Source organism: Zosterops lateralis, assembly GCF_965231275.1.
Source record: "Zosterops lateralis genome assembly, chromosome: 6".
Taxonomy (NCBI): domain Eukaryota; kingdom Metazoa; phylum Chordata; class Aves; order Passeriformes; family Zosteropidae; genus Zosterops; species Zosterops lateralis.
This window is the reverse complement of record NC_139761.1, coordinates 49934090-49947779: the sequence shown is the minus strand read 5'-3', so window position 1 is coordinate 49947779 and position 13690 is coordinate 49934090. Positions and strand designations below refer to the sequence as shown.

Sequence of the window (13690 nt, the reverse complement as noted above, 5' to 3'; positions counted from 1 at the left end):
ATTCTTTCTTAACAATATAAATGCCTGCTTGACTGAGATACTTCAGAGAAACTTTCTGAAATTAATTGAAGCTTAAGTGTTTGCTCATAAAGAACATATTAAAGTGAGAAAAAAAATCATTAAAAATCAAACAAGGTACTTAAATGACAGTCCCTCAAGGAGAAAAAAAAAATTCCACTTCATTGTTATGATGTCACAAGCCATCTAAGTCACCTTACTGAAAATACACTTGGACTTTGCTCTGTACATTTTAGAGTTCATTTAATTACAACCAAAACACACGTCTTAGAATTTCAATCTTCACTGGTAGCCAAGCCTTGTAAATTATACCCAGCTTCGAGCTGGGAAAAAAAAAATCATTTGGTTTAGCTGAGAGGTTCTGAAATAAGGTTGACATATATCCACCACCAGATCTAAGCCTAGGGACTTGTGGAAACTGCTAATGATTTTCAGGACAGTCATCTACATATATAATGGAATATTTACTGGAAAAAGGAGATAGGAAAACCAGAGTGCTAAGTCCCTCAAGCAAAGTTTATGCACCTGTTCTGAAACATGATATGCTGTGCACTGATTCGTGCCTGTCCCGAGGTATGGAGAGTGTTGACATGACAGTGCAGCATTAGGAAAGGAAACAGAGATTGCTCTCTTCCACTGGGACTGCAAACCCCTTCAGAGCAATGTGAGCACAACTGATCACACTGCACAAAGGCCAACTCACTCCAGGTCCAAGGAACAGGCTGAACCAAAAAAAAAATGCACGGAAGGGCTGCTGGAATCTAGGAGTTCCTTTCTCTCTAGGACACAGAGTAATTTTGCCCATGATATTTGTGTCCCAATATCAAAATTCCAAGAGTGCACCTGCCTCTCTGAATGAATGGAGAAGTAGCTGATGAATTCTCAGATTAACTTTTTCCATCAACAAACAGGATCAGTCCTTTCTAGTCTGCATGCAGCTTGTCCTCCTGATAACACAGAAGTTAAAATTATTCTAATGTGCTTATTGCATAACTTTCACCAAAGAGTGACTCTCTGTCCAAAATTCTGAATATAAACCACATATACAATTTACAACCTACCTTTCCAAATTGCTAAGCTACAATCATTTTTCTTTTAAGTGATTTTGCAGTGGAAATTTTGCCTTCCCCATGACAGTCACCCAGATACCTAGGAATACTTTAAGCCTGACAGAAAGTTCTGCAGTGGGTTAAACTGTCCATTACAGATTAGATAGTATTTTCTGGGTTTGGTTTGATCTTTTGAATCAATTGGATTTTAGGGAAAAAAAACCCAATGCTATATTAACAAAGTAAATCTTATTGTAGTGCTGTTATTTAACTAACTCCAGACATCATGATATGCACAAAGAACTCTGCTATCTCTTTCGATTAGTGCATTAGAATTATTATATCTAGTTAAATTTAAAATGAGTCCATTATTGTTAGTGGTGCAAAAAGATCCTGCAGTTGTGCTTAACTTTATTAAAATCTGCTGATTTATAAAACAAAAATTTGCTGAAAAAAAATCTGCTCATAGATATTTAATAGAAATAGAGAAGAAATTTTATGGAAATGCAGATTATTCTTTTTAAGCTAGCTCTCTGGATTTAAGGTTTTTGAAAGTCACTTTCCAGAGAGTCTGGAATTATGATGTTCTAAATTTACAGAAGCCCTGGCTGCTCCACATACCTTAATTCTGTTTCTGAAGAACAAGTGCAAGGAAAATAAATTGACTAAGATGCTCTACCCATTCAGCCTTCATTCAGCCTGCCCATTTATTGCAGAGACTTGGGGATTCAGAGACAGAGCTACAACCACTAAATAATTATATCTAGGCTACTGAAGGGAATAGGGATAATAATTCTGATCATTTCCAACGTCACCTGTATACTAAGTGGTGATCTAGCTATTCATAAACACCTTTCCCCTCTGCAAGAAATTGTATTTTCAATAGGCACAGTAGGATGTTCCTTTCACCTAAAATGCCAACTTCTTTGTTGCTGTGTAAAGATATAATATTCTAGATTTGGTAGGTCCTGTTTCTGAGAGAGGAGTAAAAAAATGCATTAAAGTTTTCTCCTTCAGCACAACACTTTGCAGATGACAAACAGTTGTGAGCTACATCCTCCTGTCAGAAATTAATGCTTGAATATATGAGCTAGAAAGGTTATGACATAAATCAAGGTATGAACGAAAACATGATAAATAGATGCATTTCCTTTCAGAAGGTGAACTCATCAAATGACCTCATTGAAATAGACCTGTATACTTAAGTAGATTATACAATTGTAATTTACAATTACACGATAGGATGTTGATCTACTGCCGACACTTTAACATTTAAAAAGCTTTACACCTGAACACATCTTTCCCCCAAATGGGAGCGAACAACCTCTTCCAATTTGGAAATCTCTCTGAATTTGGAAATCCCCCATGAGGATGGAAGAACTCACCATCCTGTGTTGGGCTGAGATGACTCCATCCCACTCGGGATCCTGTTGGATGGTGGTGACCAGAGTCGGTAGCTCCTCAGAGTGAGGTTTGTTGTGCATGACGTTGTGTAGAGGCAGATGAGAGGCCGCATGCTGATCACTGTTGCCCTCTTCCTTGTCTCGTGGTGCTAAGTCCTGGGTCATTGTTTCCTCTCCATCAGCTGCACATGCAAATGGAGAGGTAGCCTGCTTGGAAGACATTCTTCTACGAAGCAAAAAAAAAAAAGGAGGCAAAAAAGAAAATGTTGGTGCTCAGTGTCAAAAAAAAAAAAAATCAAGCTCAAAACAGTCTTCTAAGAGCATCACACCTGCCTAGAACAGTTACAAATTAATCTCATGCAGTCAACAGAAGTACTGTAAAAAGCACAGGCTTGGGGATCTGGATCCAAAACAGTGAGGAAAAGTATTCCTTGATGCCAAGACAAGGTCAGGGTTAAGTTATATGACATCATTCTATTCATTTAGACTTGTCAAACAATATCATTTTCTGCAGCCATAAGAAAATAGTGATTTTATTGGTATTTTCATGTTGATTTTATCTGAGTTCAATTCTTTAAACTCTCACTCCCATGAGCAACCTGAAGCTTGCAAGCACACGTTTAAAGGAGAGAGCTCATCATGCTTACCTGACCTCATTCCTTGCAAGCAGAACATGCTTTCTACGTATATGAGAATAAATTTTAAATTAATTTCAAATTCTGCTAAACGAGTCTTTTTGCTGTTTGTTTAAAGCTGTACTGCTTTTAAGCTGTTTAAAATTTTATCTGGTTTTACCTTTCAGAAAATGTTTTGAGGAGCTCATGTGAAAAGTGTTCTAAACCAAAAAGGCTTGTTAAATTACTGGATAATACCTTAGTAACATTTTACATTTCAAACTAAAAACCTAAAATAATTATGTTTCCTTTCATATTAGGCATGAAGTACAGGATATAGCTCAACAAAATACTTTAAATTACTTAAAAGTGCAATGAATAAATGCATTGATTTATGTTAAATGCCTTTTCCTAATAATGGCCTCTTACTACCATCTCATATGCAAACACAGCTTTCGCCACAGTTTCTGCACTTAGATGAAAATATTACTGACTTCAACTCAAAATCTGAAAACACTGTCATTTAAAATTTCTAGTAAGATTAACTGCAACTGTTAAAACAATCATTAATAAACCTGAAAAGGGACAGCTTAAATGTATTAGTTATTTTCCCAGGTCTTAGTAACTTTAGGATATCCTTGACACTGAAATTGCTGAGAAACTAAGGAATAAGATCTTCACCTTAATTGCTTTTTAACAATAATTGATTTCATACCATTTCTTTAAAAATGCACAAATCAGTTAACATAGGAAACCACATGAGCATTTTTCAAATTAGCAAATCATTAACTTGCTAGTACTGTTTCTACAGACAAATAAATACTGATTAAAGGGTCTGGAAATCTGAGACTAACAGTTAAATTTACAAATCTGTCACATGCTTTCATGAATATTACAGTGAAGGAAATATCAAGTGCAAAGAAAAATAATTAAGTTAATTCCAATTTAAACAGTAGTTTTTATGTAGCGGCCTGTGTTTCACATAGGATTTAACAGCTAATGCTAAATTTCTCACAATTAATGAGGGAGTTCAGATTTAGTATCCTACAGTGAAAAAAAAATTAATATAGGATCAACTAATCTAATTATGTACAGTTCAATATGAAAGTATTACAAGCTTTGAAGTGCTCTGAAACATATTAAAACACTGATACCTATTTAGAATAACTATTCTGTAAATAGAGATAATCCTGCCTCTTAAACTCGATACTGGTGGGGAAAAAAAAAAGGTTTGTGTTTTCTTTAGGGAAGCCTAAGTGTAAGTGGGAGTCTAAGATGAGTGTTGCCAATAAGCAGAACTGAGGAATTTAAACCGTGCACTACATTCTTCCTATGCTAAAGAATTTGTGTTGATGCTACAGAGAACATGCCAAGAGTTCAGCAACCGGCATTATCGTGTGTACTTCAAAAGGTTCTGGCTCATAATTGCTATGATCCAAGATAAAATAAAAGGGTTGCTTTGCCTTTTCTCATTAAAGTAGTCACGTTAATGTAATCACTCACATGAAAATATAAGTCATGCTTTGCGTAATTTGAAAACCCGACATGAAAACTGAAAGTCACAATAAAGGTTTTTCCTTTCTTTCACCTTCTCAACAGATCTCATTCCTGTTTCAGACTGAACGAGCTTCTGTATAAAGCAAGAGCTATGGCTGCTCCTTCACCATAAATTAATCATGACACAAAACTAGAAATGAAAATGTCTCTTAAGAATAATTTCAACTACAAACTGCACCAATGAATAATACTGCACAATCCTAATTAAACACAACTCTGCAGCTGCAAAAATAGGCTGAATCTGTCCAAAGCTACGAGTTGGCTTTAAAGGCTGGTTTGTTAGGGACTGTTTTCTTAAGGAAGGCTGGGCCCTCAGTCTTAATCAGCCAATAAATTATTTCCTGCAATTACATTAAATAGAAAATTATCTTCAAATTGGGAATGTTAATTGAAAATCAAAATTCAGACTGAAGTTTAGAAATTACATGCTGAATATAATTAGTCTAGAAAGGCTTCACCTCTATTTCATAAGCAGGCTTTTGGTGTTTCCTCAAGTGACCATTCAGCAAAGCTATCTACTGGTAATGCACTACAGGGGAAGCATTTTTTCCTTGACATGTACACTAATATACTTTCCTCTTATTCATGATGTTTTAAACATAGTTCAATAAAAAAATCTCCATCCAAGTGCTGTTAAGTTGATTACATAGAGAAAAAGCACTTTGTTAACACTAAAAATAAAATTATAAAAAGTCCCACTGACTAATAATCTCAAGCCATGCCCAGCAACTTTTTTATGTTCTGGAGTAAGAGAACAGACCAAGGGTATGGTTCAAATGCTTCTTAACTCCACCTGCCACTTTTCCCTATTGCTGCATTATGGACAGAGCCCTTCCATGCTGCACTTCAGTCAGTCACCTCTAGTCTTGGAGCCTGGAAGGGAAGACAGGCTCAGGCAGGCCTCCCAGGCACTTGTTCTTGTCCTGGCATAATTTTTAGGGGTGTGTTTCACTTCTATTTTCTCCAAAGCTTTGTCAAAACAACTAGATTTAATGGTAACTTTTTGGTTGCTAAATTTAAAGCATTGGGTTTAAAGGGACAGATGTGCAGGGGCCTGTTAGATTAAGGCCTCCACGTTCTTTTCCCAGCACAATCATTAACTCAATGAATATACTCCACTTGTACATGGCTTCTGAGGGTGTCCAGTTATGCCTGGGTTTGCAATCAGGAAAGCAGAGCATATTTAAACCCTGCAGATGGGTGTTATCCAGCAGTTTGGGAGAATTCTGAACACATGATCAGGTCAAAAGGCAGAGTTCAGTCAATAACTCCAAGGTCTCGTTCAATTCCAGTGGAGAAGACTCTGGCCCAGTTGAGTAGTTTATGTTTATGACAAAATTAAGCTGTGGAGCAGCATGTTGTGTTAAAATATTTCAATGTTAAAATATGAGCATGAATAGCAGTCAAATTTTAAGCCATAACAACTTCCCAATTTTATGTTTAAAATATTCAAAATGCGTTTGTTAAAATCCCTGCTGAGAGGGTGGGAAAAAAAAGTCAATATTCATAATAAATAAGGCTTGTAAAAGGTATCAGAAATTTACTAATTTCCATTATAACTTATTTTAATTTTTTTTCTGCTATTATCAATTAAACTCCCTGGAATTATTTAAAAAAATAAAAAAAAAAGTTTCTGATAAAAAATATCTCCCTAGTTATAACCCCTGCAAACAGGGGTTTATAATGGAAGTGCTGACACAACCCTAACTACAGCAGCGCAAATGGTGCCGCTATAATACACAAAATCAAGTTCTATTATTCTAAACTATCCTCGCTCGGGGGGTTTTCTTTACTGTGCTCCCAGACAAACTGCTGAAGCATGAAAAATTTAAATGCAATCAAGTGGGTCCAATTCTACTTTACTAGAACAAGTGTCTACAGTGGTACAATCTTAAAAGAAGATGCAACAGATTTGTTTGGTGCTTTTCTTTCTTTTTTCTTTTTTAGCTGTTTATTTATAATACTGTGCAGTGGAGATAAAATAAGAGAGGAAATTACACTCACATTATATCAGTATATTGATTACACAGCACACAATCAGAAAGAAAACTACATTGTGAAATTGTTGCTTTGGTTAAATTGACATATTAGCTGAACACAGCAACCACTAAAGGTGGAAAATAAATCTAATGCGTGTGAGAAAAGGTTGAAAAAGGCCCTAATCAAGTGAAGTCCTATCACCTACTCAAGTTCAAGAATTTAAAAGATCTTGATCCATATTTTTCCAACACTAGACTAAATTCTACCTGATTTTGAACTTGAGACATAAACAAAATGTCATCATCTATCAAAAGGTCAGTAAAGCTGAGGGATTGGACCCCAACTTTAGTCGGCCTCAGTACTGAGGTGGTAAAGCTAAAAGTGAACTGCTAAACGTTTTTTTTACCTACAAAAAGCTAAACACAGTCCCAAACAGCTTCATTCGCTATAGATATGACCTGATTTGTTATTTTAAACCAGAGAAGAAATTCTCTCTACCTTAAAGACTGCCAGTCAGATTCACAAAACATTGGTTTTCCCTTTTTCCTACTTCCAGTGCGTCTTATACCTTTCTAAATCCAAATATTATCACTTTTTTTTTTTGTCTAAGGTTTTTCTACAGTTTCAAATTCTTAAAAAAATTCCTATCCTTTTTCAAAATAATTAGCTGATAGTCCTGACATGAAAGGCTTCCAAATCCTGAAAAATCTTCCATCCCTGTTGACTGCTCAAATGATTAAGTGTTACTGAAGAAATTAAGGCAATACCTGGAGTTTCAGCTGCCAGACATTTCAGAATCAAGCTATGAAGTACAACAACAGAGAACAACAATGCAATGCCTCAGACAGTGTTCCAAAAACACATAAATTGAGCAACAACAACGAGATATATGACAAAGCAGACTTATAGTTGGCCGGGGACTCTCGCTTCTGCTCTGCTCCACCCTCACAAAGCATTCATAAACCTAAAGGCATGTCTACACTGCAGCCACATAAATGACTGCTTTGTAATTCTCAGATATCCAAACTAATTTTAAACAAGCTTGCTTCTGATAGCTCTCCAACTACAGTAGCGTGGTGCTCAGATGCACTAATTCATCCTGCTTTAGTGACTGCAGCAGAGACATAACCCAGGTCTACAGCTCCAACAGTAGATTGGAATCAGATTAGATTAGAAATATATTCGCTTACAGAGCTTTTATGAACAGTCTCCATTCCTTTTCCCCAAAGTGCCAGATTAAAGTACTTAAGTGCATGATTAACTGTAAGTATGCAAGCAGTCCACTAATTTCAAATTGGACTACTTGGTTTCAAAAAGTTAAGCACATGTCTAAGTGCTTTGGTGACTCCAGAACTAAATAAATTAAAAGAAGCCATTTTTAGAAGTACTCATAACCTTTTAAGCATTTCCTTGTAAACTTTTATGCCAACCTGCTGTTCATAAGTAAAAAAAAAAAATCAACCACAGTATCTTATCCCTTCCCATATTTTAAAATGTGAATACTCCTCCCATAATATTAAACATGGTCACAGGACCCTCCCTCACAAATCATCACTTAGCTTTGGGGTATATTATATGCATTATAGTTCAGATAGACTTCAAGAAAAATGAGTGTGCTTTTGCAATAACCAAGATATTTTTCAGTTCTGCCCTGTAAAATAATGTTGTGTAGGCAAAACCCAGTAACATAGCTCTCTGTAAATCTAATGCTGTAATTTTTATCCCATTGTAGAATAAAGAGCTATTTCCTAAAATTATGAAATCTCATCTCTCTTTTCAAGGAGAATTAGGAACACAATTGAACAGTTAGTAAAAGATTTTGTTCTCCTGGGGCTCCACACCCCAACATAAATGCCTGTGCACAAAGCCCGAATAGCTTGAGAAGTCTGCAATGGGAGAGAATCTCTCAGTTTCTGTTCCTGGCTCTGAGTCACAGCAAGGCCTCAGGCCAATCAACTCAACTCCCTCAAGCTCTTCCTTGGCTTCATTTTGCAGGAATTCTACATGAATTAGTTACATATAGATCATAAACAGCATTGCAAGATTAGAGAGTTTATGGTAATCGCAGGAACCACCTTGGAAATAAAAGGGCGGGAGGGGGAGTGGAAGCAAATGTGATTCAAGAAATGACAGCTATAATGTTAACTGAGCACCCAAATCTCTGGCTGAAATAAGCATCAAGCTAAGCAATACACCCACGGCTTCCAAGATACACACTCAGCTATTCTTGCATTTGTTTTTCCAATCCAGGCAAATTACACTTCTGCTAATAGATACGAATCCAAATCACAAAGTTTGACTTCATATTCAGACTTCCTCAAAGCTCAGAGGGTTGGGAACAACTTTTATGGTATTTCTTCTCATTTGAAAAAAAAAATAAAAAAATAAAAAAAAATAAAAAGCCCCAGCTCCTTGGAACTCTTTGGAAAGTAATTTTCTTATGTTCTGCCATTAGAGTGGCCTTCCCAGCCATGCAGCCACAGTGAAGTACCAGGGTTGGGGAACGAGCTCTTCTCTGTTCACCTAGTTGTTGAAAACATCAAAATGGATGCAGCAAAGCATCCTCACAACCTCTCTGGACTTTTCAGTGAAAATTCAAAGTGCCTTTTTGGATTCATAAATGCCAAAATTATAACCTATTTTTTAGCAGGCTAAATACTCCATTCTCTTTATCCACTAGCAGAAACTTTCACTGAAAATGCCCAAGGTGAATGAACCCACATTGAAGGCAGTAAAAGTGCAGTGAAAGAATACTCATTTAGCACCTGGGCTGTGCTCATCTTCAGTCACTGTAGTTAATATTTTCTATAGTTTATATTTAGCTGACAATATTGCTGTCACTTTATTTAAACAGCTTGAGACTGTTCTTTGGACTGGAGCTCATATGCCCTGGAATGCTTTGACTCATGAATTGTTTCTCCTGATAATGTTACATCACGTAACCACCTCTGTTTAATTGGTTGGTATTAGCTTCTCAGTGATGGCTGCCTTTAAAGTCCTATGACTGGGCCATGTGTCTCTGGATATCCAATTTCTTACTGTTGGAAAAAGAAAAAAAAAGGCAGTACTGACTTCCAGCTATCTTTACCAATAATTATGGGAACAAGAGTGAGCTTGCCAAGAATTTATCCATCAGCAACTTATTAGGATTTGTTTCTCTAGGCAGCAAGAGAATATACAATATAAATAAAAACAATCCTTAACAATAAAATTAAAAAACAATGCTTGCTATAAATAGGCATTAATCCACATATTTTTATGGATCAGAATTACTTAGTTGCTTATCTGGATGATTTTATAAGTGGTTTTGATAAAGGATGCCTAAAAATACTAGGAAAAATTTATTTTAGGATGTTTGAGACCTTACACAGAAGACAAAAATACCTTTTTTTTTTGTCCCTTACAAGCCAGTTAAAGAAGTTGTTCTAATAACTAAAAATCTTAAATCTGTCTAGCATAAGTTCCTGAAAGGTTGATTAAATCCTTTCAGTGCTCCATGAGAAACATGCTCCAATGGTAAGATACAGTATTCCTATATTATTTGCCTCCTACGGCACATTTTCAGGAGTTGGCTAAGATTCCATGTAATGAGTTAAACAGTTAATTTTCAACCCTACAGGTGCGAAAGGTCACATGCCATCTCTCTGCATTTCAGAGAGAAATATCAATAGACACAGACTTCTCTCCCTACCATGTTCTACTCCCTTCTTTCCATGCTTTTGGTTCTCATTTCTAAGGCAAACCCAACAGCTCAATAGACAGAGAAATGAAATATCAATTTCAAGCTCACCTGTAGCCTGTTGCACTAAAGCACCAAATTAGTGCCTCCATGTAACATAAAACAATGGCTCTGCAGCTCAGTTACAGATTTGCCTTTTAATAAAAAAACCTCACTCTACAAGACTAAAATCATTTCTAGCAGGCAAAACATTTCTGATTCAGTAGAGGTTATGCAAGCATCAAAGAACTTAAATATAGGTGCCAAACCACATTGCCAGGAGCTCTTAGTATTGTGAGGTACTGTTACCTGACAGCTCAGTGAATATAAAATTGCTTGCTTCTCCTACTGAAGACAATCAAATTGTCACCTTTCATTGTAATAATACACAACTTGAGATCAGCAAAGTGCCAACACAATTACCAAGAAGAAACAAAATGTAACAAAAATATCAGATCTAAAATTCTCTAAAGGGTAAACACTTCCATCTGGCTATTCACACACACACAAAAAGGAAAAAAAAAAAAGATGAGGGATTCAGATGAGAGCTTTTATTCTCACTATCAAATATCCTAGTTTAGTTAGCAATCAGATTTATTTGTAAAATAGAAAAAACAGCTAAAGGAGGTGATTCATGAAACACTAAAAATAAACACAGGTCACAACTGTGCTGGGATTTTACTTGTGCACATTTAAAGAACTGCAAGGGTCAGCAGAGTTGCTTGGGACAAGCATACGTATCTGTATTGTTGCTATTATAAACTCATATATGTGAGGTTTCATAAAAAAATTAATTCTAACTGGCACATGGCGTACTTTGGCACAAGCTACACATGACGTGCCACTTTTATTTGTTTATTTAAATGACTTCATTCTAAGAACCGAAAATGAAGTTTGAACTGCAGTCTGCCTCAGAACTGGGACTTTCAGGATATTAAAAACCTGAGGAAAACCTTTGAAGGAGGTAATCTGAATACATGAAAAATAGCATTTTCACCATATATTTCTTGAGGTTATTCAGCAAGTGGCCTACATATTCAGGAGAGAAATTTGCATTTTGGTGATGCAGAGATCTAATAACCAGAAATTGTTTTATATCTACAGTAGCTCTGGGCATCCTATAAACTACAAAAGAGTGTCCTAGGTAGGATATATACATGGAAAACTATTTTCATCTGGTTCACAGAAATGAAACGAAACTTAAACGCTTCTTGAAAAATTTGCACTGTAGGATTATCTTTTCTGTATTGATATTCCATTCACTATTAACACACACACAAAGTTCCTGGATATTTCTTGATGCAAATGAACACCACCTTCACATACTCTTTAAAGTTTCCCCAGCAATGGGCAAGTTAGAAAAGAAGAGAAAAGAGGAAACTGTGCAAAGCCAAGAATCAGTCTTTGACATCAGCTTTTCTCTGAAGGACTATTAAGGAATGGCAGTAATGGTCAAGGAGCTTTTTTCCACCCTGCACAGCTGTGCCAGAGCCAGCTATAATCCTAACCCTTTGGATAAAGCAGGCACAAGGACTACTTAAACACATTGTTAGCCTTGCAGAAGAGGGTAAGATGCAGCTCCACATATCCAGCTGGGAATTCCTGCTGTGCCTTGTCTCAGGTGCTGCATCCACAGGAGCTCAGGTGCAACACAGAAAAGCTGGATTTTCCAACTGCAGCCTGCTCCCAGGCTTTGGCCTTGGATGGGTGCTCTTGTGCACTGCACTGAGTCACACAACACAGCACCAGTGAGAACAGAGGAAGAAAGGTAGCAAAACCCCAAAACTATTTTAAAGGCCCAAGTATTTTCATCAGATAAAACATAACTAGACACAATGCCCATTTTTCTGCAACTTTTGGAAGTTCTGATTTTTGTTCAGGGTCCTTACAAACAGGCTTTTAGAAGGCAGAATTGTGCACAATATCGCTTTGTTTTCAACTAAGGTCTACACAATATGATCATTACCTGTGTGCACAATGGGAACCCAAAAATGTGTTTACAGACCACTGCAGGACCCACCTCATTCACCAGTGAGTTATAGCTACTACTGGGAGAAAGGAAAGAGTAGTCTGAAGAAGCATTATTTTCAGAAGATTACATGCCTAGCTAAATCTTCCCAGGAAATATTTGAGAAATACCCTTATTTGATGGGCAATGTGGCCAAGAACAATGTGGTAGTCTCTCTCTCTCTCTCCCCTCAAAACTCTCCACTGCTTGGGTGTTCAACAGCCTGGGGCCCTTTTTATTTTAATTATCTTCACTACAAAAATATGAAGAAAAAAGATAAATAATTATGACACTCTAAGAATTCAAATAAAGTAAAACAAAACATTTTCTCCTCTATTAATTAAGGTAATCAGCTGCTATTAAGTGCAAACAATTTAAAGTTCAATTTATTGAGACTTTGAAGCTCCTATCCTTTCATAAGCTCCACAGATGAAATATCTACCAATTTTAAGTGCCTTTAAAAAAAGCCTGAAATAACAAGACATTGTTATTCAAAGTCTTAGCATGACATATTTAACATCAAGTATTTTAACTGTTGTTTAGTTAAAAAAATAAATTGCATAATACTAACCAGATTCCCAAGGAAAGTTTTATATTTTTTAAGGAATTCACTGAGGTATCTGGACTAGGCACTAAAAAGAATCAAAGAACATTAAAAAGTAATCGTCACAGGTGAAACTTACACCACCTCACTATTCAGTTTGCAGAGATCAAGCAGCAGCAGTCCCTGCATGCAGCACTCTGAAACTGCAGCAACTGCAAAGCAAACTACAACTCCCTGTTTTTTGGTTTCAGTTCAGTTTTTAACAAAATTGTTAAAAAGAAATAATCTGCAATAGCTGAGGATCGTCAATTATCCCCCTTCCCTGGAAGGTGATAGAATACAGCATCTGCTGCACATCTCCTAACAAGGAGAAGGAAACATGCATATCAAAATCAATCAGAAGGGTAAAGGTGAAGAGTGCCCAGGTTCTGAATTGCTCCACATTTCTGAGGGCTCAAAGTTCAGTGTCAGTAATTTAAAAAGTGTTAAAGAAGGTAATGAAGAACAACTATCAGAATAAAAAAGAAAACACAAGCCAGCACACAAACTAAAAGCTCAGACGAAGTTGTTTCCAAATAACTAGAAATTAAAAATACCAAAGGTCTAAAATGCCGACTTCAAATCCTGTCAGTGATTTTAAATATTTTCACCATTACCCTTCAGATCCAGTTAGATCCCCTGCTAGTGATTTTAGCTAAAATGCTGAGATATTATTTTATAACTTGTGACGCAGTATGTTTACCATAGAAATACGCAGTGTCTTATTGTGGTTTTCATTTCTGACCTATTTTATTCCTAT

At 36.3% G+C, this 13690-nt stretch overlaps 1 protein-coding gene across 17 annotated transcripts in view; it reads right to left on the bottom strand.

Annotated features, from left to right (window-relative positions):
- The window catches only part of SOX6 (SRY-box transcription factor 6), a 384737-nt gene that overhangs the window by 225029 nt on the left and 146018 nt on the right, over positions 1–13690 (bottom strand). For all 17 annotated transcript variants that reach the window (XM_083863095.1, XM_083863092.1, XM_083863093.1 and 14 more), the window contains one exon: positions 2453–2696. In XM_083863095.1, the coding sequence (XP_083719221.1) occupies positions 2453–2692 (240 nt within the window). In that variant the 5' untranslated portion in view covers positions 2693–2696. Of the gene's footprint in view, positions 1–2452; positions 2697–13690 lie in introns of those variants that run through there.